At 35.5% G+C, this 27,716-nt stretch overlaps 1 protein-coding gene across 7 annotated transcripts in view; it reads left to right on the top strand.

Annotated features, from left to right (window-relative positions):
- RABGAP1L (RAB GTPase activating protein 1 like) overlaps positions 1-27,716 on the top strand; it is a 735,225-nt gene that overhangs the window by 437,201 nt on the left and 270,308 nt on the right. For 5 of the 7 annotated variants that reach the window (XM_077901744.1, XM_077901747.1, XM_077901750.1 and 2 more), the window contains one exon: positions 17,870-17,944. The exons of 1 other annotated variant lie outside the window; for it this stretch is intronic. In XM_077901744.1, the coding sequence (XP_077757870.1) occupies positions 17,870-17,944 (75 nt within the window). Of the gene's footprint in view, positions 1-13,367; positions 13,474-17,869; positions 17,945-27,716 lie in introns of those variants that run through there. One more of the 7 variants, XM_077901751.1, reaches the window with a different exon arrangement.

Here is a 27,716-nt window from a genome sequence, read left to right on the forward strand (position 1 = left end):
TGCCTGGTCCCATAAGAGCTTTTCTGAAATAGCTTTGTAGTTTCTGTGGAACTGGTAGTCTTTTAACTGAAAGGCTAATTGAAGCCATCACACCATTACTAGAATAAAGAAGAGAAAGGGTGGGATTATGAAGATGATAAAAATGGAATAGGTGTATATTCTAAAGGTTTGATTATAGCCACTCTTTTTAAAAAAAAAAAAAAATTACTCTTTGAGGAAAAAAAGATAAGTAAGATTACTTTTTAAAATAGAAAAGGAAAAAAATAAAATAGAAAAGGAAAAGGAAAAACAAAACTAACCAAAAACATAACACAGGGAGCCTTCAAATAAAATTCTACTCCTGGTGTCCTGAATTTATGATTTTTCTCAAAATAGAGATCTATTTCTGTAGTCGATTCGAGTGCCTTAAATATTCCAAACAATAGACTCACAGTTATTCCTAACTGAATTAGTTATAGGATTATGAGGACTTATTTCCTGTTTACTAATTGTTATCCAGTTGGCAATATTTTTACAACTTTGAAGCCTCCTCCTTAACCAGACCTTTTCCTGCATCTTTTAAAGACCAAGGAAGGGTGTGAAGCTGAATTGCTTTCCTCCTCCTTCCCATCTGTCCAAATCTTACTAGCCCACTTCCCTTGTGAAGCTTGTTCTGCCCACTTCTACCCACAGTGATTTATAGATTAAAAATACTCTATAAAGTTTAGATGATACGGATTATGTTTGAACAGTATCTGATTAATTTCACTTGTCTTTTCTTCAGTTCAGTCTTTGAGAGAAGAGGAACTCTGACATTTTCTTTTTCTTTGTTTTAGAAAGTAGAGTGCAGTACTGGCTACATGATGCAATATAATTAACTCTGTGGTCTTGACTTGATGAAACTGTGTTATTCCAGGTCTTCTAAGAAGCCTGTCATCAAGACAGGATTAAATGTGTAGGCAGTGTATTAGAAGAGATGCCTATAAGAGAAAATGGAGAAGCTGGGAAAACCATTAGACTACAATGTTAATCTGACACCAACGGAAGAAGAGAGGAAGGAAGATTAGGTAGAAGTGTCATAGGCTATAGTGAACTTCTAAGGAAAGCTTGGCATGACTAATGGGAGTCGTTGGCTCAAGTTATATGTTGAGGTCCCACTTCTCCCAGCAGCTGGCCTATTTTAATATTTTGTTGTGCTCATTCATTGGCCTCTGGGAAGTGTGACCTTGGTGCAAACATAGAGATGGATTTTAGAGTATAATAGTTGGAACCTTTGGTCAATTATGTTTTCTGCTGTTGGAGATCTGAGAGGTACATTTTCATGGTCACCATAGATGAAAACATGTGGTATATAAACTCTAAAGGAACTCTCTATTTCTATAAATTTTTCTTCTAGAAAATAATTTTATTTATAAAAATTATTCAACTTAAGCTCTTTAAAGAGCAGGGATGTTGTTTTTCTTTATTTTGTAGAGTTCCTTCTTGAAGTCCTTTATGTTACCATTTAAAAAATAAATAAAAAGTCCAAAGATGTAAACTGAACACTCCAGATAATTTCCCATAATCAAACAGTAGTTTACTTATATTAGGGACGTTAAATTTTTTTTAAGGATATGATAGTCTAGTTATTTTACATTTCCTTTTTTTAAAAATGAGTGTATCAGTTCACTTTTAAATTGTTGCCAAGGGCCTTTTTTTTTGTTGTTATATAAAAGGAAACTTACATCTAGGAATTTTGCCAGCTATGTTAGATAAGAAAATTGCTTTGTGAGTGAATATTTGTGAGTACATCTAGCTTTCTACGTTATAGTCGCCAGAGTATAGATTATTTCATATCAGAGAATCTATTTTTAGAGCTTATGTTAATACTTTTTTTTTGCCAGCATATAGGACAAACTTAATAACCTTTTTTAAGTCCCAATTTATTATTATTAGACAAAAGTATTCTATCAAGTTCATTTATATATGTATGTATATTTCCATATATTTTTTAAAGAATGTCAAACTTACAGGGAAGCTGCAAGTACATAATTTTGTTTTCCTACATCATTTGAGAGTGATTTGCCAACATGATGCTGTATCACCCCCAAATACTTTAGCATGTTTTCTAATAAGCAAGAATATTCCCTTGTGTAATCAATAAAACATCCAAATCAAAAAGTAACATTGATATATTGCTACTACCCAAGCCTTAGACTTCATTCAGGTTTTACTAGTTGTCCACATAATGTCCTTTATAGAAAAAGGACCTAGCACAAAATCACACATTTCATTTAGTTGACATGCCTCCCTAATTTCCTTTTATCTGGAGTAGTTTCTTGCTCGTTGCTTCACTTTCTTGACCTTGGTACTTTTGAAGGTAATAGCCCAATCAGTTTTTGGAATGTCCCTCAATTTGAGTTTGTCTGATGTTTCCTCATGGTTGGATTTAGGTTATACATTTTTGGCAGGAGTATTACAAAAGGAATGATCTCTTCTTATCTCTTCCTCTCAAGTAGCACACAGCTGCAATTTTTTCCATTATTGATGATCACTTTGATCACATAAATATTATTTACCGACTTTTCCACCGTGAAATTTCTTTTCTTCTTTGTAATTAAGAAGTATTTTTGTGTGAGATAATTTATAACTAAAAAAATATATCTTGGGGCAGCCTGGGTGGCTCAGCAGTTTAGCGCCACCTTCAGCCCAGGGCGTGATCCTGGAGACCTGGGATCGAGTCCCACGTCGGGCACCCTGCATGGAGCCTGCTTCTTCCTCTGCCTGTGTCTCTGCCTCTCTCTGTCTCTGTGTCTCTCATGAATAAATAAATAAAATCTTTTAAAAAAATAAAAATAAATAAAAAATATATCTTTTTGGGGGCACCTGGGTGGCTCAGTTGGTTAAGTGCCTGCCTTGGGCTTCAGGTCATGATCTAGGGCCCCAGGCAAGGCTACCTGCTCAGTGGGGAGTCTGCTTCTCCCTCTTTCTCTGCCCCTTCCCCCTCATGCTTTCTCTCTTTAATAAATAAATAAATCTTTAAAAAACATTTTCTTTATCAGACTTTCCATTTATGTATGCATTTATGTATATATATGTATTATCATATTCAGATGAACTCATGAATTCTCATTTTATTCATTGTATTTACTCTCTTATAATTGTTTTGGTGCTCCCATTGTTCCCAATTGGACAGTGGGAGATCTTCAAGCTGACGTTTGAGCATACTCTGTCATTTTCTGAGCACTGCCTTTCTTTCTGTCTCAAAAGATATTCCAGACTTACTTCTTTGCCCCAGAACTAGAATTAGCTATTTCACTAAAGAACCCTGCTTTCCTTAGTTAAAAATGGTAAAAATCGCAAAATCTGTATGCTAGATGTATTCATTGCTATTAGGATGTCATTACTCCAAGTCATCTCAATAGACAGAGCTTATATATATATAAACTTATATATATATATATTCCTTATATATATATTCCTTATATATATGTGCATATATTCATACAAACATAAATTTTCTTCTGTATTTTTAAATTTTTTTAAAGATTTATTTATTTATTTTAGAGAGAGAGCAGGTGAGTGGGGAGAGGGGTGGAAGGAGAAAGAATCTTCAGCAGACTCCCCACAGAGCCCAAGGTAGGTTTTGATCTAACAACCCTGAAATCAGGACCTGAGCTAAAATCAAAAGTGGGACGCTTAACAGACTGAACAACCCAGGCATCCCTTCTGTATTTTTTAATGAGATATATAATTCATATACCATAAAATCCATCCTTTTGAATAAGTGTACATTTTAGTGGTTTTAGTATATTCATGAAGTTATGCAACCATCATCACTGTTTAATTCTAGAACATTCGACCATTCTTAGAAAGAAACCTTGTATCCATTAGAAGTCACTCTCCAGCATCCCAATTCTCAGCCTTTAGCGATCATTAATCCACTTTTTGTTTCTGTGGATTTACCAGGTTTTGTTACTGTTTTTATTGTAGTAGTTTGGTTGGTCTTTTGTGAACTAATTATATAAAGTTTGTATTCTTTGTCATATGTGGCCACTAAAGTGTCTGCTTGGTGGTTAGCTAATGATTGGTCAGAGATTTGCTTAAATTTCTTAGAACCAGTAACTTTCCCACTGTTTTTTTGTTTTGTTTTGTTTTAAGATTTTATTTATTAATTCATGAAAGACACAGAGAGGCAGAGACACAGGCAGAGGGAGAAGCAGGCTCCATGCAGGGAGCCCAATGTGGGACTCGATCCCAGGTCTCCAGGATCACGCCCTGGGCCAAAGGCAGCGCTAAACCGCTGAGCCACCCAGGGATTCCCAACTTTCCCACTGTTTACCAAGGGGCTCTGTGTATGTGTTTGGGCATACTTTCATTACTCAGCTAACCAGGTGACAACTCTATCTTACCTTCATTTCCTGCTTATGCAGAGCCTCAATGTCAGCCAGAAATGAGAGTTTAGACCTTCTCATCCCTTTTCTGAGCTTACCTAAAGCTTTGGGCATCTGTACAGCCTTGCACATGGGCATGGACCTCTAGATTCTCAGAAATATGTCTGAGTTTTTCAGAGCCCTTATGGATATCTCATTCTTTAGCTTTTCTTTTTAAGCATTTTGGTAGGTCTATTGTCTGCTCCAACTTTTATCTACCATCGCAAAGCAGTCATAAAATTGAACAATCGCTTGTAATTGTTTTTGACAAATGCCCTGGGGAAAAGGCTTTTCACACTGAGTTAGCTTGCAGGTGGTCTGGGCATCCATCATATATAATGGTAATTCTCTGCAAGTGATGTTTTGCTGGAGCTCTAGCCTATTTTGCTCCTCCTGATAGTTGCCCAGGCTGCTTGTTTTCACTGCAAATGCAAAGTGTTAGTTTTCAAGGTTATCATGGAGATGTAGAGAAATGTATAGAACTATGAGAAGTTAAAAAAAAAAAAAAACTATGAGAAGTTAAAAATGCCACAAAATTCCCAATTCTTACAGAGATTCAGTTGTTTTTCTGTAATAAATGTTCCTCGGACTGCTGCAAACCTTAGGCCAGTTTCCAGAACACTGGAAAAGCTGATTGTAATAATTTTTTTGCTATTTTTCCTGCTGTTATAGAGGATGCATATTGTGTTATAGATGAAGATAATCTGTTCTTCTTTATCATAGAGGTCCGCAAAACATTTGTCTATACTTGCTGTAACCAGTTCCTCTCCTCCATTTCCTAAACTCATTTCAGTCAAGATTTCATTTGCATTACTATGTTGTAAATGATCTTATCAGAAAACAAACATATTCCAAATCATTAAATACGATCATCTTATTTAATAGTAACTCCATTCTTCCTATTGCTCAGGCTAGATAGCTGGAACCATTTTTGACTCTCTTCTTTCTCTTACACTACAAGTTTATTTATTTTGAAAGGTTTTATTTATTCATTCATGAGAGACACACGAGAGAGAGAGAGAGGCACAGGCAGAGGGAGAAGGAGGTCCCATGCAAGGAGCCTGATTCAGGACTCGATCCCAGAACTCCAGGATCATACCCTGGGCCGAAAACAGGCACTAAACCCCTGAGCCACACAGGCATCCCAGACTACAAGTTTAAAAAGTGTTAGCTACCGCTAAGAACAGTGGTCCTGGGATGTCAACCCAATGCATAGTTTGCAAGTGTTGGGATTCCTAAGAGAGACACAACTCACATAGGCACTGGTTGGAACAATGCTTTACTCTCATAGGAAAAAAGACAGAGCAAGGTCAACTTCAGTAGTGAGTGTCAGTCCCACAAGATGACTATCATAGGGAGATGGTCTGCATGCACCTCTCTCATACTGTAAAAGAAGGACCAAGGACCCCTGTTCTCTCCTACAAAGAATATGAGTAACGGTGGGGTTGACCAGGTGCCATATGACACATATACCTACGAAGAAGTACATGTGAAGCCTGGAACCAGGGAATGTCTTCCCAAACAAGGTGATATGCCCAGTACAGGCTATCCTAACCATATTGTTTTTATGAGAAAAACACATGCCCAGTTTCAAAGAAAATACTGGTAAATGAACTGTTGATCACTGTGGACTATCTGTGCTGAATTCTAAAAGAATAGGAATATATGTCATTCATAATGATTCTAAAGGCTTGGAGGAAGAGGAATATTTGGTGCTAAATTTTTTTTAGAAAACTATTGATTTATTACCAAATCTTAAAACTTATTTGGGGGGAGGGGGGCTTAAAACTTTAAATCATAGTATGGGACTAAATCTACATTACTTTTTCATTTACTTGATATTTCTAATGTTTATGGCCTTCCTTAAAACTAATAATTTGGGCACCTGGGTGGCTCAGTCAGTAAGCGTCTATGTTCAACTCAGGTCATGATCTTGAGGTCCCAGGATTAAGCCCTGCATCAGGCTCCTGCTCAGCAGGGGGTCTGCTTCTCCCTCTCCCTCTGCTTGTCTCTCTGCTTCTCTCTTTGCTTATGTTCTCTTGATTTAAAAAACAAAACTAAACAAAACAGAACTGAGACACTTGGGTGGCTCAGTGGTTGAGCATCTGCCTTTGGCTCAGGTCATGATCCTGGGGTCCTGGGATCAAGTCTCACATCAGGTTCCCTGCAAGGAGACTGCTTCTTCCTCTGCCAGTGTCTCTGCCTTTCTCTCTGTGTGTGTGTCTCTCTCTTTTTTTAAAGATTTATTTATTTATTTATTTATTTATTTATTTATTTATTTATGAGAGAGAGGCAGAGACACAGGAGGAGGGAGAAGCAGGCTTCATGCCAGGAGCCTGATGTGGGACTCGATCCCGGGACTCCAGGATCACGCCCCGGGCCAAAGGCAGGCGCTAAACCACTGAGCCACCCAGGGATCCCCTCTCTGTGTGTCTCTTATGAATAAATTTTTAAAAAATTTTAAAGCCCTAATAATTTATTATTAATCAGTAACAATTTTGATTTTATTAATTAAAAATGCTTTGTATTGATTTGCTTTTGTAGGCTAATTCAGAAGTATAAATGATTTCAGCTTAATTCTGGATATGGGTATATGTGTGTTTCCAAAGATATATTTATATATTCCTAAGAAGATATTTAGATAGGGGTGCCTGGGTGGCTCAGTCTGTTAAGTGTCTGCATCTTGATTTCAGTATAGTCATGATCTCAGGGTTGTGAGATTTCACCCTGTGTTGGGCTCTGTACTCAGTGAGGAGTCTGCTTGAGATTCTTTCCTTCTCCCTTTGCCCCAACCCCCACCTCTCTCTAGAAAATAATAAAAAAAGAAGATGGATATAGTTAGATATAGATGTTTATCCAAGAGGATACATGTACACAGAGTAGATCTCCATTATCCATAGATTCCATATTTGCAAATTTGCCTACTCACTAAGATTTATTCATAACCTCCACATCATTACTCTTTTTTTTTATCACAAAAACATTGGCTGATGTGCCTGTCCACTATATGGAAAAACTTGAGTCATTTGATATATACATTCCAAGTTCAGGTGAAACCAGGTAATGCTCTGCCTTCTTGTTGCAACTCTCATTCTATAAACAAGTGTTCTTTTTTGCCGTTATTTAGTGCTACATTTTTGTGTTTTTTTGTGATTTTCATGTTGGTGATTTTGCTGTTTAAAATGGCCATCAAGCATAATGCTGAACACTGTCTAGTATTGTTAAGCATAAGATGGCTGTGCTACATACTTTACATAATGTGCCTCACAGAAAAAAATGTGTGTTAGATAAGCTTTGTTTTGTTATAGTGATGTTCCTGATTCCAATATTAAGTAATGAACAATAAATATTAAATAAGGTGCCTTTAATAGAAACACATATAAAACAAAGTTATCATTGATCAATTGCCCAAAACATTGTGACCAGGGACTCCCAGAAGCCTAACCCTCTCTATCACCTAGTAGCAGCAATTCAGTATTTGCTAATTCAGCAATGATAATAATCTTATAGAGCATAACTCCTGTAAGGAATGAGAATTTACTGTACTTATGTAGAATTATCTCCAAGAACAGTAGTTTTCATTGGTTATCTACTTCACTATTTTAATTACCTATGCTAAATTTCAGTGAAGCCTTGATCTGTGTCTTTCATATTCATATTCTAGAAATGTCACCTAAATTGAAATCTTATCACTAATCATTGAATGGGAAATTAGTAGCAATTTTTTTAATTTAGAATTTTTTAGATTATGAAATATTCATTCAAATGAGAAAACATAATTTATGATTTTTTAAAATAACAAAAGTAATATCCTTGCATCAACAACTTAGGAAATACACTACTACTGGTATCTTTGAAAAATTCAAGGTGCTCTTCTCAAATTCAGTCTGCCTCCACTAGAGTCAGGGACTCTCCAAAACTTTATGATTAATGTTTCTCTACATTCTTTCAGTAAAGCCATCTCTATGATTAGTTTATGATTATGTATTTAATACATCACAAAAAGAAGAATTTATGTTTTATCATTAAGTTTTTGTGGTTGCTCACCTGAACTCTGCTACATATGTCAACAATCATTAATATCTTGAGTCTATATAGTAATAGTAGCCAAGACCTTGAGCTCTGGAGCTGGGCTGCCTGAGTTTGAATTCTGGCCTGGTCCTTGCTAACTAGGTGACCTTGAACCTTATTATTTAGCTTCTTTGTGCCTCAGTTTCTTCTTGTATAAAATGGGTGTTTTTTTAAAGTTCTTATTTCCTTATTCATGAGGGACACAGAGAGAGGCAGAAACATATGCAGAGGGAAAAGCAGGCTCCCTGGGGGGGAACCTGATGCAGGACTCAATCCCATGACCCCAGGATCACAACCTGAGCCAAAGGCAGATGCTCAACCACTGAGCCACCCAGGTGTCCCTATCAAATGGGTATATTAATGGTACTTAACTCAAAGTTGTTGTAAAGATTAAATAAATTCATACATATAAATACCTAGAACAATGGGTAACAAATATTAACAAATAAATGTTAGTAGCTGTTTAACAGAGAAATTAATGCTAAATGATTCTTTGAAAAACTACTTGCATTCTTAAGTATTATATTAAATAATCTTTGCTTTAAATGTTACCCTAATTTCTTTTAGATAGTCAGGTATCTTATGATTCTCGTCACTCTGTGATCTCTTTTTATTTAGCTTACTGTGACATTACTTAAAAATAGTCTTTCCTTGATGTCTCTTTTTGTCTCTTAGATTGTGTGAGATCTCTTTTTAGTTGGTAAATAAATTTATTTCCACATATTTTATACTTGGTTGTTTCCCTGACATACTTATTTAAGAGCTGGTACCAAGAACAATCTAAGAGCTGATTCGTTTGTTTGTTTTGATCTCATGTTGGCAGAAGCTCATTATAGGTAATAGATGAAACAGCTTGTCTATCAGTAGCCAATAATTCAGCAAATGTATCAGTTGCTTTAGCAGTGCCAAGAGCTAAATAGGGATCTGTTTTAGATGTTTGATCCTTTCTTGTATGCCCACGGAGCAAATTCTCTGTCTTCTTAGAGAACATCTTCTGTTTTCCTTTTCATTTTTCCTGTAAATCTGAGCTTCCTTCTTCTTTATCTGTAAGTGTGCTTGTCTGATGAAATAGTAGTATATGTTGCCTATTCCTGAGACAAAAGAGAAATATTCCGTGTTTTCTGCATCAACCTAGTAAAGGTTTGTGTGTTTGGGGAGAAAGAGAATTGTAGATCAGTTGTTAGATATAATTTAGCTGTAAGACTAAAAATTTTCCCTAATGATTTTAAGGTAATTCAAGAGCAGTAGTGGTTACTGTCTGTTTTGGGTTGGTAAAGAAAGTCTTACTACCCTGTGGAAAATTATTTTCAAAGTTAGTGTCCATATCAATGGATAACAGTAACTTGCTTAAAGAAAATCACGTGTTTTCCATATTTATGTGATAAAGAAGAACTTATATTTATAGGTAAATGTTACCACCAACTAGATTAAGCCTTACAAATGTATTTTTTAATATCTAAGTTTTAGCCTATAGTTAGCATGTTAATAAATATATCACATAAAGAAATGAAAAGTTCTTCCCTAATCCCAGAAATCATGGATTGAAAAAGATTACGCATTGTCATTAAGAATTGTCATTTCTCTTGAGACTATGGAGTCTTACCCCCATCTCTATTGAGCCCCATGGCAAATCAGGAGATAGGCCCTCCTATCCTTTGTGGACCCAAATACATAAATGTCTAAAAAGAATAATTCTAATTCTGCCCAGAGTGAGTCTAAGTGATTTTCTTAGTCTCGTCAGGCTGCTATAACAAAAAATAGCATTCACTGGGTAGCTTAAACAATTTGTTTCTCATAGTTCTTGAGGCTGAGAAGTTCAAGGTCAGGGTGCTGGCAGATTCAGTGTGTTGTAGGCTTGCTTCCTGGTTGATAGAAGGCCATCTTCTCACTGTGTCCTCATATGGCAGAAGAGGCAAGGAACACTCTGGGATCTCTCTCTTTGGTTTAATTTAAGTTTTATGTAGTTAACCTACAGGCAATATTGGTTTCTGGAGTAGAATTCGGTGATTACCACTTGCATAACAACACCCAGTGCCCATCATAACAAGTGCCCTCCTTACTACACATCACCCACCTGGCCCATCTACCACTCCCTCCCTCCATCAACCTTCAATTTGTTCCCTATCATTAAGAGTCTTTTATGGCTTGTTTCTCTTGCTCCCTTTTTTTCTTTCCTCCTTCCCATATGTTTATCTGTTTTCTTACATAAATTCCATATATGAATGAAATCTTATGGTATTTGTCTTTCTCTGACTGATTTATTTTGCTTAGCATAATACACTCTAGGTCTATCCATGTCATTGCAAATAACAAAATTTCATTTTTTGATGACTAATATTCCATTGTGTGTGTGTGTGTGTGTGTGTGTGTATATATATATATACACTATATATATATATATATATATATATATATATATATATATATATATATACCACATCTTTAGCCATTCATCAATCAATGGACATGGACATTTGGGCTTTTTCTCTGTAGTTTGGCTATTGTTGATAATGCTGCTATAAAAATTGGGGTGCATGTATCCTTTTAAATCTGTACTTTTGTATCCTTTGAGTAAATATGTAGTAGTGCAATTGCTGGATTATAGGGTAGTTCCATTTTTAGCTTTTTGAGGAACCTCCATACTGTTCTCCAGATTGGCTGCACTGATTTGCATTCCCACCAACAGTGCAAGAAATACTGCATCCTGGTCAATATCCATGGTTTCTTATGTTGTTGATTTTAGCCATTCTGACAGATGTAGGGTGGTATCTCATCATGGTTTTGATTTGTATTTCCCTGATGATTTGTGATGCTGAGCATCTTTCATGTGTCTGTTAGCCATCTGGATGTCTTCTTTTAAAAAGTGTCTATCATGTCTTCTGCCCATTTCTTAACTGAGTTATTTGTGTTTTGGGGTGTTGAGTTTGATAAGTTTTTGTAGAATGTAGAATTTGGATACTAACCCTTTATCAGACATGTCATTTGCAAATATCTGCTTCCATTCTGTAGCAGATGAATGCTTTTGTTTCCCTTGCCTGTGGTTATTTATGTGTCTAGTAAGAACTTGCTGTGGCCAAGGCCAAAGAGGTTTCTTTCTTTCTTTTTTTTTTTTTAAGATTTTATTTATTTATTAATGAGAGATAGAGAGAGGCAGAGACACAGGCAGAGAAAGAGACAGAGAGAGAGAAGCAGGCTCCATGCAGGGAGCCTGACATGGGACTCGATCCCGGGTCTCCAGGATCATGCCGTGGGCCAAAGGCAGGCGCCAAACCGCTGAGCCATCCAGGCATCCCGCCAAAGAGGTTTCTGCCTGTGTTCTTTAGGATCATGATGGTTTCCTGTTTCACATTAAGGTCTTTCATCTGGAATCTCTTTCATAAGGACACTAATTCCATTCATGAGAGCTCTATCCTCCTGACCTAATCACCTCCTAATGGCCCCATGTCCCAATACCATCACATTTTAGGTTGGGTTTCAGCATAAAGATTTTGGGAAGAACACAGTCTATAGCAGTGATATAATACAGATATTAAGGGTACATCTATATTTAAGGGTTATGTCTGCATTTCAACAGATTTGGTTCAAATCCTGGCTCTAGCTTTTGTCTTGTCCAAGTTAATTATCTTCTCTAAACCTCACTTTTCTCATCTCATAAGCTTTGTGAGGATTGAGAACATACAAAAGCTTTTAGTACAGTGTCCCTCACATAATAAAGAGGTCCAGCTCTCTTATGCCTTTGTACATGCCTTTCCCCTGCAGCATGCCTCAAGAATCTCCATATTCTTCCTTCAAGAATATGAGGCCAGGTTTGTAGCAATTTTGGTCCTGCCTTTTTTTTCTCTTTTTTCTTTTCTTTTTTTTTAAGATTAAGACATCACCTTGTCTGTGATGTCTTCCTTGCCTTTAACTCTACCTCTGACACTATGACACTTACACTTACTCACCCTTTCCCTCTGAGCTTTCATCTGTCTATCAGCACTCCTCTTAAGGTGCCCTTTTTCACTGCACATGCCGAATTCTTCTACAAGACTGAGCTGAGGTGCACGGACCATGTCTTTTCGTCACCACATCCAACTCACTAAGCACAGTGTTTGATTATATAATAGATGCTCAGTAAATACTGACTTGCTGAATGAAAATATGGAGTACTCTTGGGAACCCAACCAGAAAAGTAGCCTATAGTTCAGAGCAGAAGAAAAGACAGAGTGCAACCTCAGATTTTTTCCCCAAACTGTTATGAAAAATTTCAAATATATGGAAAAGTACAAAGAACTATATAGGAAACATCCATCAACCTATCACCTAGGTTTTACAATTAAAATTTTGTTACATTTTCTTTGTCACTTACATATTAATCCATCTACCTTCTATTCAATTAATCCATTTTAATATTTTAAGGCACATCAAAGTAAATTGCCTTTGTGTGTCTTTATACCTTATGCCTAATAGTGCAACATGCATATTATTAGCTAGAGCTCAGTATTTGCTAACAGTTTTCTTTTGTAGTTACAATTTACTTTCAGTGAAGTGCACAAATATCAGGAGTGCCATTTCATTAATTTTGATAAATGCATACACTTGTGCAATCCAAGACATAGAATTTCCCACATGTCTTCACGGTTAATCCCTGACCCTTCCCCTTGAAGCAATCTTTGATTTTTTTTTAGCCCTATATTGCTTGAACTTGTAGAGCTTTATGTTTGCTGACCTGTAGAGGAAAATTATTTTTCTGTAAGATGTAGTTCACACAGCATAATAGTTCTCAGATTCTTCCATGTTACACGTGTTCATAACTCATTACTTTTTGTTGCTGAGGAGTGCTTCATTGTATGAATAGAGCACAGTTTTTTATACACTTTCCTGATAAGGGATATCTGAGGCTGCTTACAGTTTGGGGCTATTATAAATAAAGCTGCTAGAAATGTCTTAGCCCTATATCAATCTTTCTTGTATACATTTGCATTCATTTCTCTTGGGTGAATATACAGATATGGAATTGCTGAGTTATAGGGTAAGTGTATGTTTAGTTTTCTAGAAAACTGTCAAATTCTTTGTAAAACAAAGTAGTTTTACTGTTTTACACTCCTACTAACAATGTTTGAGAATCCAGGGATACTAGCATTTGGTATATCAGTCTTTCATTTTAGTTTCTGGTGGCTATGTAGTAATATCTCACTGTGGCTCTAATTTCATTTTAACTTGTTGACTAATGATGTTGAACACTTGGCCATGTTCTTATAGACCATTCATAGATAACCCTTTGTGAATTGTCTCTTCAAATCTTTTGTTTTTAAAATTGAGTTGTTTGACATTGAATTGTAGGGGTCCTTTATGTATATGATGCAGAACTTTTTCCAGATATGTTTGCAAATATTTTCCCAGTCTGTGGTTTATCTATTTCCTTCTTTATCTATTATTTCCTATTTATTTATTTATATATCATTCATCATTGAAGGCTTTTTAAATTTGATAATGTATACTGTATCAGTTTATTTTTTATAGTTAGTGCTTCTGTGTCCTAGCTAAGAAACCTTTGCCTTCACCAAGTTACAAAGATACTGTTTTCATTGAGTAGCCTTATAGTTTTAGTTTTATGTTTAGAATTGAAATAGGCCTGAAATTAATTTCTGTGTTTGAAGTGAGGTAGGGATCAAGGTTCATTTATTTTCCCCATATGGATTTCTAACTTTTTGAGCAATTCATTGAAACTATTTTCATATACTTACATGTTTACATATATAAACTATTTTCCTCATTGTATTATCTTGGTAACTTTGTTGAAATCAAATGACTTTATAAATGTGCTTATACTTCTAGACTTTTTATTGTTTACTGATCATTTGTCCTTGTATCAGTTTTATCCTATCTTGAATATTGTAATTTTACAGTAAGTGTAGTATAGTAAAGGCTTCTCTCGTTAGTCTCTTTTTCCCAGAATTTCCACTTTCACTTTCTGTTACCCAATCTGTGTCATTCTCCCCTCCAGTTTCTGACTGCTTTTGTTTAGCTCATCTTTGTCTCTTTTATGTATTTGCCCAGATACAGTTTAAATTTGTTGACAGAGAGAAGGTTGGTCCAGTAGGAGCCACTCCTCCATTATAGAAGTGGTATCCAGATGGTTTTTAAAAGTCATACTGAGCAGGCATCTGGCCAGAGATGCAATTAAAGCAAGGAATGGGGAGAAGTTGAGTGCAAAGAGGGGCAAGTTTTGAATAGAGAGACAGGATTCAGTTCACCTCAGTTAGGGAAGGCTTAGTTAGACTAATGCTAAACAGTGCTTGGGAGAACTCCAAGAGAAAGAACTTGCTAGAACACTGTTTTTGATTTTTTAATTTTATTTTTAATTAAAGATTTTATTAGAGCAAGCACAAGTGAGGGGAGGGCAGAGGGAAAGGGAGAGGGAGAAGCAGATACCCCACTCAGCCAGGAGCCCAATGTGAGGCTCGATCCTAGGATCCCGAGATCATGACCAAATTGAGCCCCCCAGGTACCCCTAGAACATTGTTTTTTAAATTGTGAATTATAAAAGCAATTTAGGAGGTGGCCTCTGAAAAGTCATTTTTGCTTCTAACCTAACTCAAAACCATACAACAAAAGAAAGTAAGATCATTGCATTATGGATTTTCCCTTTTATCCGTAGCTCTCTAATTAGAGAATAGTCTCTGGAGTCACTGAATTCCTACCTTCTCTATGATAGATCATGGACTTTAATTTTCTGTTGGACTTCTCTTGTAACACATATGATCATATAAACAGCATACTTCTCAATAAATGTTAAACATGCTTCTGTAAATAGATCAAACATTTGTTAAAATGATGTCAGGGTTAATGAAGCATGACGACTTTTAGAGATACACAATTTTAAAGACTCCTTAACTGATATCTTTTATGGGGAAGAGGAAGTCTTGAAAATATATTCATCATTCATGTAACATGCTCTCTCATCAACAAATCCCAAGAACAAGTTCCTTGTTCTTGAAAAGGGAAATGACAGAGCACTATTGGGAATGCTTTAAATTGGGATAGTATTAGAACCTTTTGCCTCTTTCTTCCTTTTTTATTCCTCTTCTATTCTCTCTGTCTATAACCCTTCTTCTAACCCCTAATACACACACTCATGGTGAGGTCTGGGTAAAAGTACAAATTAAGCAATCAGAACTATAAACTGTATAAATCTAAGAAAATTAAATAAGTAAAAGGATGCTAATGCATCTTTCAATTTTTAAAATTAGGCAGAGCTCTGGAAATTGGTGATAATGAAGAAAAAGCTCCTCTCAGATTCATTAGATAATTTTTCCATGATCAAATTTTTCTCTCATTAGGAGAGAGTGTGATAATTTCATCATTAGCAGAAGAAGGTTAAAAGAGAACAATAATACTTCAAAAGACACCATTAAGAAGGGCAGGGCACAGACAGGGAGAAACTATTGACAACACATAGGTCTGACAGTGAACTTGTAAACAGAATGTATCAAGAACTCCCAAGAACCAACACTAATAAGACAAACCCCCTAATTAAACAAATGGGCAAGAGCTTGAAGAGACAGTCACAGAAGAGTGTATCAATTGCCTAAAAGCACATGATAATACGCTCTACATTGTTAGCATTCATGGAAATGCAAATCAAAACTACAGGCATTTTTTTTAAGATTTTATTTATTTGTTCATGAGATATATATATATATATATATATATATATATATATATATATAGAGAGAGAGAGAGAGAGAGAGAGAGAGAGAAGCAGAGACCCAGACAGAGGGAGAAGCAGGCTCCATGCAGGAAGCCTGATGTGGGACTCGATCCCTGGACTCCAAGATCACACCCTGGGCTGAAGGTAGGCGCTAAACCACTGAGCCACCCAGGGATCCCAAAACTACAGGAATTAATAAAAGGAAAAAGACTGGCAGTATCAGGTGTTGACAAGGATGTGAAGCAGTGAATACTCCTAGTTTGCTGGTGTGCATGTAATATTTGTGTTACAACCACTTTGGAAGACATTTTGGCAATTTGTTATAAAGCTAACCATGCACTTTCATTTAAACCTTGAACTTCCACTCCTAGGTATATACTTAAAGAGAATGAAAATCTATATTCATAAAAATCCCTTGTGCATACATAGCAGCTTTATTTATACTAACTAAACATGAAAAACCAAAATGTTCAACATGAGAAAGGATAAACAAATTGTGGTATGTTTACACAGTGGAATACTATTCATCACTGAAAAGGAATGACCTACTGATGCATGTAGCAACGTGGAGGAATCTCCAAAACATACTGTGCAAAAGTAGTAGCCAGGCACAAAAGTGTTTATATTATATGTTTGTATTTGTATAAAATTCATTTAAAAATGTAAAATTCATTTAAAAATGCAAAGTTAATAATATATTTTGATAAAAATCAGACCACAGGCTGCCTGGAGTAGAGATGGTTTTGACTGCAAAGAGGCATAGGGATGTTGTGGAATGATGGAAATATTCAGTAATGATGGGGTTACATAAATGTAATTATAAATCTCAGCTCAAGGATTAATATATGCATTTCACTGAATCCAAAACTATTTCAAGAAAGTTGATTGTTTGTTTTTAAGTAAAAAAATAGTTCCAGACCCATACTGTGACTACCTTGGCATATGGGAGCTACCACACTTAACGCTCCTCTCTTTGGTAACTCTTCCTAGTCTTCTTTGATAACCACTGCCCTGGACAGAGACAATTTTTATAATCACAGTACATTTTTATTAAGCACACTAAATGGAAAGCCCTTGGGACGCCTGAGTGGCTCAGTGGTTGAGCATCTGTCTTCAGGTCAGGGTATGATCCTGGGGTCCTGGGATCGGGTCCCGCATCGGGCTCCCTGCAGGGAGCCTGCTACTCCTCTACCTATGTTTTTGCTTCTCTCTCTGTGTGTGTCTCTCATGAATAAATAAATCTTTTTTAAAAATGGAAAGCCCCTCACTGAAATGAAGCAAAACACAGGGATGGGATACGTGGGATGGAATACATGTCCAGGATTCAAACTGCACGATTGTTTGTCTTTGCACTAACTCCCATATCAACTCTAGAACCTTCTCACCCTCTTCTACCCTTTGTTTCATCCTCACATGATCCCATTTGCCTGACTACAAACCATAATGGAGCTTTTAAAATTATATGCTCTGAGCATTTCTTTATTCCAGATTCTAAAGATGAACCTGAGGATAATGGGACATGTATACAATTACTTTAGGAATTGTACAGCATCTTTGGGGGATCTCACTGTGCTACGACTCACATATTTACTTTGAAATATCAGTGAAATTGTGGTAGACAGCCCAGGGTCAAGATCAAGCAGCAGCCTGATGTTTACTTATGCTAAAATCTGTGACTGTTTATAGTATTTTTGTCTCTTCACCTTTTCTCTAGGCCTACTCCGTCTACGACGAAGACATTGGGTACTGTCAAGGACAGTCCTTTCTTGCTGCTGTATTGCTGCTGCATGTGAGTAATTTTCCATGTGATAAATGGCACAGTGCTGCCAAGTTTATTTTATTTTCTACTTGGTTTTGTTCTTCTTTCCTATTTTCCATTTATCTGATGGAGATTATACATGGCACATCTTTTTTAAAGTGTACCTTTGGTGATAAAGTAAGAGGTCTGATGTCAAGTACAGGACAGTTTCCCAATTGAATTAATATTCCTGATGGGGAATAAATTGCTTATTTGGAGTTTTTTTAATGAGAATCCTCTAGAATTAAGTCGATGTAACTGCTCAGATAGGAGCAGGAGTAGAACCATTATGAAGGACTATGGCAAGGAAGTCTTACCTTTTCTACAATTTATTTTTGTATACTCTTTTTACTCTCAGTCACCTTCATTTAATGGGACATTTATTGATCATCAGTCTGTCAGTGCTAGGTTAGGAAGTGGGATTACAAATATGAATAATTTATCACGTGTGTTCTCAAAGGCCTCGTGGTTTAGGATAGGGCACAAGAACTGTAGGCACACACTGATTATTTTTATTCTTTTTATGTGTCTTTATTGATTTTTCTGATGTTCACTAAAGAAGAACTGACAGTGTGCTAAGTAAAAGCAATACACAGAGTAAGAGTACAAAAAGGAGAATTACCCAGCCCAGCTCTGTCAGAACTTTCAGGAAAGACTTTCTGGAGGGGATGGTAGCCTTGCCTTGACAGAAATAATTGAGATTGGGGAAAGGTGGCAGTAGAGATAGCTGAAGAAGAGGAACAACATGAGCAAATGTATGAAAATACAGAAGGTCACAGCATATAAAGGGGACAATATGAAATTACAATTTCTGTAGGAAATGTATGTAAAGACAGATATGAAATAAAACTGGTCAGATGGGCAGGGACCAAATCATAAAGACTCTTGACTCATGTCAAGAAAGGTGGTCATTATTATTGAGTTAATGAGGAGCCATTGATTAGTTTGGAGAAAGGGAAGGACAGTTAGATGTTCATTTCAGGGAAATTATTCTTATACCCTTGTAGAGGGTGAAATTAAAGGGGATAGGCAGCAGCAGGGAGACCAGTTAGGCACTATCAATCTAAATGAGAGATGTTGAGACTGAGAGAAAAAGAAGCTGAATTAAGAAACACACAGGAGGCAAAATTGGCAAGTTTTATGGAAGGGTTGACAAAAGAAGAGTCAAAAGTAACGTCTAATTTTCTAGCTTTGGTGACTGGATAACTTGTGGTATTTTTTTTCTTTGACTTGTGGTATTTTTAGCTGAGATAGAAAATATATCCATTGAGATTGAATGGAGAAAAATGATTAGGAGTTGATGATGAATTTTGTTTTGAATTCTTTGAGTTTGGGATATTTTGGGGACATCTGAGTGAAGCTGATGCTGAGGGAGAAATCACAGCTGAAATCATGAGAGTGGATTAGATCATCTAAGAAAAATGAATAGAATTCCAGAGCCCAGGAGTTCCAGATATTTAAAGAGCTTATGAGGAACAGGAATTCCTAACGAGTTTCTGATTTTCAGTAGGAAGGAAGCAGTGAATGCTGTCAAATGCAGCAAAGAGGTCTAGAGACTTTAAAGCATTTCTTTTAGGTTTGTATTCTGGAAATGAAGAATGATTATAGTAGATTTATGGTCCTAATTCTGATAATTTGATTCCAATGATAATAATGATATATAGTGGTTTTGCTGTGATAAATCACTTTATTTAACTTTGATTTCTTCCTCTGTTGCATTATCCTCTTTATTATTATTATTAAATATTTTATTTATTCATTCTTGAGAGACACAGGGAGAGAGAGAGGCAGAGGAAGAAGCAGGCTCCGTGCAGGGAGCCTGACATGGGACTCAATCCCGGGTCTCCAGGATCATGCCCTGGGCTGACGGTGGCACTAAACTGCTGAGCCACCCAGGGATCCCCTCCATTATCCTCTGTTTATGGTCTTCTTGATCTTTTCCTTGTTATCCTTCTTTCTTTGATATCTCCATGGCCCATCGTCTTGGTATTCCCTAGATTATCAAGCCACTGGCCACAAATTCCCAGAGCTCTTGTTCTGCTACTGAACCCGCCTACTGTCTCACACAGTCAGCTCTCTGACAAAGGGGGGTGGAGACAGCACGCAGGGACATGGGTAACATGTTAACCGAGATTCAGAATCATCTTTCTTCTCCAAAGAGCCTTTATAATGATTCTGATGAGAAGCCGAAGTTGAAGCCATGGGTGGTGAAATTTCATCTTCCACAAAGTAATCTTTGCATATATCAGTTTACCACTTTAGACCTGTAGCCCTCCTAATAAACACATTACAATATATTGATTAAACTTCAGTGAGAAGAACATCTGTCTCAGAAATCTGTTTTTAGATTTCACAGAGGGTTAAATATGAGTTCATATTTATTTGGAAATACCTTCCCACAACAACAAAAAAAAGCCAGTGATCCAAATAACTAGAAAACTCAAGTACCTAGAATTTTTTTTGTACATTATCTCCTCTTATAAGGGTCACATGGCAAGTCAGCATTCTAAACTTTGTTTTCAAACTACGTCACAAGATGGACAGAAAGAAATTCAGTCCAGTTTTCTCAAACTTTCTACAATAATAGAATTATGCAGTTGTTGCCGTGGCTTATAAAAATAACTAGAAATATATAAATAGATTCAGAATCCTTGAGGAAAGTTTCACTAATATTTTGCATAGTGTTAATGAGAAACATATTATTGTAATTTTTAATTGAAAGTATATGCAATAATTCTTTTAATTAGCATATTCCAATAACTGACCAACCCATCCATTAACTAATTTGAATAAGAGAAAATAACTGTAAATTCTTTTTCTTTTTCATACTTTTGCCTCTGTAGGTAGAAGAATACAGTCTAAACAATTCATCATATATATTATCTCAGGTTCTAGGGAGATACGTTATTAGGGTGTTACTGACTAATTTTTTTTATCAGTTACATAAGCAATTGCTTCTTTCTGCTGCCAGACATTCTTTGGCAGCTCCATATTAATCATTGTCAGAACCTGATTCTTTTGGGGATGCTGTCTTTTCCTTCACCATGGCCATTTATATTTCACATTCACTGCCTCAGAAGAAGGGAAGATCAAAAATGAAAGTATGTTCAAAAACTAAAGTTTAGAATTTTTAAGGTTTTCCATTGTGTAAGTAGTTTTAAGTAATAATTAGGTTCTCTTTGTGCTTGGAAATTTCCCAGTGCTTTGATAATAGCTTTGCAATTTGTAGTATTTTAAGCAGTACAAGAATTGTTTATCACAGTAGATGCTATTATATCTATTGATAGAATTGCAAGAAATTTATCCTTTACAGTTGATCAAGAAAGCCATAGCACAGATAAGTAATATGATCATTATAGTATTAATCATTGCTTATTTGGAAATATATTTATAAATATACATATAGGAGGATATAATGATATTTCCTTTTATATATTTCATTTATTCTAAAAATCATATAAAATATTTTAAATAATTTTTAACCTGATATATTTTTCTAGCATATTTGCTGCAAGTATTTTAAAATTTTTTCTTTGGAAAATCATGTTCCTTTTTAAGGTTAAATTACTGTATGTATATTACTATTGGCATGTATGGAAACTTTCCTACTCCAGAAAGGATTATTTTTGGATAGTCCAGAATGTTTAAAATTATTGAATTTTTTAAAAACAATATGACTTGGCAAATTGAACTTAAATAAAATATTAAAAACAAAACCCACTATGACTAGTCACAATTCCTTTGGAAACCAAAGACTTTATCTGACAAAGATATGCATACCCATCAATTCCACTCCTAGGTATGAATCTTAGTCAAATTTACACATACGTATACCAGAGTCATGTATTAGAATTTCCCCAGGATCAGTGTTTATAACAAACAACTCAAATGTCCACTTTAGAATGCCTAATACCAGAATTGTAATTAGACATTAAAATGGAAAAATTGTGTTATATTTAATAGTGGAAAACTATAACAATGAAATGAATGTTTTACACTATATAAGTTAATGTGAATGAACCATACAAATATAAGGTTTAGTAAGAAAGCAAAGAATAACTTGGCATCATTTGGTATGATTACATTTAGCATAAAGTTCAATAGCAGACAAAACTAAATTCTATTTTTAGGATGTTACCTAGATAGAAAATACAAATAACACCAATGAAGTGATTACTGATAAAGTCAGAATAGTAATTTCTTGACAAATTGGGAGTCATGATTGGGATCGGACATAAAGGGATCTTCAAGAGTATTGAGAGTACTCTGTTTCTTAACTTGGGTGGTGGTTCCACTTGTCTATAATTTTTTGGATTTATTTTATGATCAAGTGATTTATTAAAGTGTGCATTTAACTTTTATGCACTTTTTGTGGGTTGTATTTTAAATGAAATAAAGTTTAAAAATTGTAAATCCTTTACTGCAATCGCCTCAAAAAAATAGGTTTAGGGTAAGATTTCACCAATGGAGTTAAGAAAGGAGAGGCAGAGCTACTTCTTAGTTTTCATAAAGGAATTCCACAGAATCCAGGGTATAAGATACTGACTTCCTGGTGTCTTTATATGTTTATGTAAGAAAAAGTATTTGTGCAATCATATTATTCAGGATTCTGCTACATGTGACATAACCTTAACTCCAAGTATCTGAAATTAAAAAGGAAATTTATAGGTTCATATAATGAGGAAGTCCAGGGCAGAGATGATTTTGACATGATTGGATTCAAGAGTTCATATTTTGTCATCAGGAATCTATGTCTCTCTATCTCTGTTCTGCTTAAATTTTTTTTTAATTTATATGGGCAGGTCACAAAATAGGCAATATGGCTGACCTATCTTCCATATGTCTTTAACTTTACAACTTCATTTAAAAGGGACCATCTAAAAAAAATAAATAAATAAAAAAAATAAAAGGGACCATCTTAAAAAAAAAAAAAAAAAAAGGGACCATCTTTTGCTCTAACTACTGCGTGAAAAAAAAAAAAAAATCCCCGGAGGACTCTGATTGGCCCATCTTCGGAACCTGCTGCTATCTCTGAATCAATTACTGAGGCCAGGATGCTATGATATTCTGATTGGCCAGGCCCAGGTCTTGAGTCCATCTTGTCGCTGATAGTTAACTAGATGAACTTCTCCCTACAGGGAAAGGGTTTTTGATTCCAGGTGAGAAGAAAATAGGATGCTAGATAGATATATGTCACATTATCTAATAGTGATACCTTTACTACAGGACTTTTAGTGTATTTTAAAGAAGTCCTCCTATACTACCAAATCACTTTTTCCTTAAGACTGCAAGAAATTTTCCTGTTCTAAGTTAATTCTTGCATCAGTGCTTTTGAGCCATTTCTCAACATCCCCCTGTGAGTAAATACAGTCAAGACATTTTACCTTTAAGAAATACTCTCTTAGGGGGCACCTGGGTGGCTCAGTCAGTTAAGTGTCTCCAACTCTTGATTTCAGCTCAGGTCATGATCTCAGGGTTGTGAGGATGAGCCCCTCATCAGGCTCCATGCTGAGCATGGAGCCTGCTTAAGACTCTCTTTCTCCTCCAAGAGCTATTTCAGAGCCCAACCCATAATCCTCCCTGATTGTGGAGTCGAACTAGTACAACTACCCTCCCTGGGGAATGTAGCCCCTAACTTTGTTCACCTGAAAGTGATTGCAGAACCCAGAGAGTGGCCCCACCTGACAGTGGAACATGGGCCCTATCTAATCAGAGAGTCCACCCACTGGCCCTGCTTGATTATTGAGCACAGCCAGCAGCCTCGCCCAACTGTGTAGCCCAGCTAATACCATCTCCCCTGACCTTAGAGCATAAGCAGTGGCCTCATTCAACTAGACTCTGATAGCAAGCCCTGCTTGCCAGTGAATACTATTAATTGGCCCATCCAGTACCCTAAGCTGAGCTAACTGGTGAAGATCTTTTCATGCCAAACCAAACTTGTAATGTTTGGAAGAGGAGACTACTTACTCAAGTATGCAAATAACAATCCAAGGAATCAAGAATCATGAACAATCAGGTAAACATGACACCACCAAAGGAAACTAATAAAGCTCAACTAACTCTAAAGAAACAGAAATATGAACTGTGTGACAAAGAATTCAGAATTGAGAATAATCCTTTTAAAGAAGTTCAGTGAAGTGTAAGAACACAGGGATCACTAAATAAAATTAGGAAAACAAAATGAAGTTGACAAAGAAATAGAAACCATCAAAAAGATTCTAAAGCTGAAGAATACAATGACTGAACTGAAGGCTTTAATAGAAAGCTACAACACACTTAACCAAATATAAAAAGAAATCAGTGAACTAGAAGATAGGTCATTTGAAACTATTAAGTCAGGGGAGCAAAAAGAAAAAGAATGAAAGGGTGCCTGGGTGCCTCATTTGGTTAAGAGTTTGCTTTTGCCCCAGGTCATGATCTCAGGATCCTGGGATTGAGTCCCACATTGGGCTCCCTGCTCGGGAGTCTGCTTCTCCTTCTACCCCCTCCCCCAGTCATGCTCTGACTCAGTCTCTCTCTCCCTCTAATAAATAAATTTTTAAAAATCTTTAAAAGGAAAGAAAAGAAAAAGAATGAAAAAGTGAAGAAAGCCTACAGTAAAAAAGAAAGAAAGAAAGAAAGAAAGAAAAGAAAGAAAGAAAGAAAGAAAAAGAAAAAGGAAGAAAGAAAGAAAGCCTACAGTACTTATGGGACACAATCACATGAAACAGTATATACATTATGAGAATCCCAGAAGGAAATGAAAAAGGGACAAAAAGTCTTTTAAAAGCAATAATGACTATAAGCCTCTCAAACTTGGGAATACCAAAGGAATTCCAGATTTATGAGGCCCAGAAGACTCCAGATGGTTAGAATCTGAACAGGGTTCAAAAATCAAAGGGAATTTTGAGAGCAACAAGAAGAAAGCTACTCATTACATACAAGGGAATTCCCCATATGACTATTCAGTTTCTTAACAGAAACATTATAGACCAGGAAAGAGTAGGATGATATATTCAAAGAATATATTGAAAGAAAAAGAATATGATACCTAGTAAAGCTACCCTTCAAAAATGAAGGAAAAAGAAAGACTTTCCTAAACAAACAAAAGCTGAGGGAGTTAATCATCACTAGATCTCCTTACAATAAATGCTAAAGGGTGTTCGTTCATCAAGCTGGAATAAGTGGATGCTCATTAACATTGTAAAAACATATGAATGTATAAAATTCACTGGTAATGGTAATTATGTAGTCAGACTCGGATTTTGTAATATATAATGGTGGTACATAATTCACTTACAACTCTTGTGTAAAGTTATAAAATATTAAGAATAACCATAACTATAATAATTTTTCTACACAATATAAAAAAGATGTATACTGTAACATCAGTAACCTATAAAGTGTGAAGTAGGGGAGAAGTGAAAGTTAATACCTTTACTTAGTAGTTTCTGTATACTACCAAAGTTAAGTTTTCATAAACCTAAAATAAGATATTTTAAGTAAGTTTCATGGTAACCACAAAGCAAAAACTGAAGTAGATTCACCAAAGATAAAGAGAAGAGAAAGCATAACAACACAGAAAGTCATTAAATCACAAAGGAAGACAGCAAGAGAGAAAGCAAGAAACAACCTACAAAAAAGTCAGAACACAGCAAAATGTCAATAATGAATTGTTACCTATTAATAATTACTTTATACATAAATGGATAAATTCTCCAATCAAAAGATATAGAACAGCTGATTGGGGGGGGGGGGAACAAACAAGACCCAGCTATGTGTTGCCTATTAAGAGACTCACTTTAGTCTTAAGGACACACATAGACTGAGAGTGCAAGGATAAAAAAAGATATTTCAAGCAAATGGCAGCCCAAAGGGGATAGAGGTGGCTATACTTAGACAAAATAGACTTTAAGCTAAAAGAGGTCAAAAGAGACAAAATCATCATACAATGATAAAAATGTCATCGGAGATATAACAATTAGAAATATGTATTTGCTCAAATTGGAGCACCTAAATATATAAAGCAAATACAAATAGAACTAAAAAGAGAAATGAACAGCAACAATATTTGGGGACTTTGATACCTCACTGTCAGCAGTGGGTCATCTAGGCAGAAAACCAACAAGGAAACAGCAGATTTGAATAGCACCTATAAACCAAATGTAATGAACAGGCATATACAAAACATTCCATCCAACACCAGAATACACATTCTTCTCAAGTGCACATGGGACATTTTCTAGAATAGACCATACGTTAGACCACCGAAACATTGCAAGAAATTCATTAATATAGAAATTATATGAAGTAGCCTTTGTAAGCACAGTAGTATGAAACTGAAAGTAAAAGGAGAAAAGGTTGAAATTTCATGAATATGCAGAAATTAAACAACAGACCCTTGAACACACAGTGATTTAAAAAAGAAATCATAAGAGAAGTTAAAAAATATCTTGAGAAAAGTGAAAATGGAAAAACACTATTATCAAATGCAGCAAAAGCAGTTCTAGAAGAAAGTTTATTGTGATAAATGCATGAATCAAGAAAATAATCATATATCAAATAACCTAATTTTATATCTCAAGGAAGTAGAATAAGAAGAACAAACTAAGCCCAAAGTTAGTAAAAGGAAGAAAATAGTAAAGGTTGGAACAGAGTAGCAAACAGAATTGAACACCACATTAAAAGGATCATACACACAGAAAAAAATAAAATAAAATAAAATAAAATAAAATAAAATAAAATAAAATAAAATAAATAAAAGGATCATACATCATAAGCAAGTGGGATTCATCCATGGAATGCAAAGTTGGTTCATACAAAAGTCATAAATGTGATACATCACATTAGTAGAATAAAAGATAAAAATCATCTCAGTAGATGCATAAAAAGCATTAACAAAATTCAACATTCGTTCATGATAAGAATTCCCAATAGATTGGGTAGAGAATGTACCTCAACATAATTAAGGCAGTATATGACAAGCCAGTTGTTAACATCATACTCAATGGTGAAAGGTTAAAAGTTTTCCCTCTAGCCATACAAATGACCAAGAGGTATCCATGAAAGATGGATAACATCACTAATCATCAGGGAAATGCAAATCAAAAACACAAATATTAACTTACATATATTACAGTGCTATTATCAAAAAGACAAGAAATAACAAGTGTTGGCAAAGATGTAGAGAAAAGGAAAGTTTTGTGCACTATTAGTGGGAGTGTAAATTGGTGAAGCCACTGTGGAAGACAGTATGGAGGATCTTAAAAAAATTAAAAGTAGAACTACCATATGGTCGAACAGTTCAACTTCTGGGTATTTATCCAAAGGAAATAAAAACACTAAAGCAAAAAGATATATGTACCCCTGTGGTCATTTTAGTATCATTGACAATGGCCAAGATATGGAAACAACCTAACTGGCCATTGATGGATGAATGGATAAAGAAAATGTGTCTCATATATGAAAGAATGAAATCTTGCCATTTGCAACAACATGAATGGACCTTGAGGGCATTATCCTAAGTAAGTTAAACAGAGAAAGACAAATACTATTGATCTCACTTATATGTGGAATTTAAAAAAAAATTTCATAGACATAGACAAATTGATAGTTGCCAAAGATGGAGGTAGTGCTTAGGGGTGCATGAAATGGGTGAAGGGAGAGCTAAAAGGTGTAAACTTCTAATTATTAAATAAATAAGTTATAAGAATGTAATGTACCGCATAGTTAAAAATACTATATTGGTATTTGAAAGATGTTAATAGAGTAAATCTTAAAATTC

Source organism: Canis aureus, chromosome 6 (assembly GCF_053574225.1).
Source record: "Canis aureus isolate CA01 chromosome 6, VMU_Caureus_v.1.0, whole genome shotgun sequence".
NCBI classification, from domain to species: domain Eukaryota; kingdom Metazoa; phylum Chordata; class Mammalia; order Carnivora; family Canidae; genus Canis; species Canis aureus.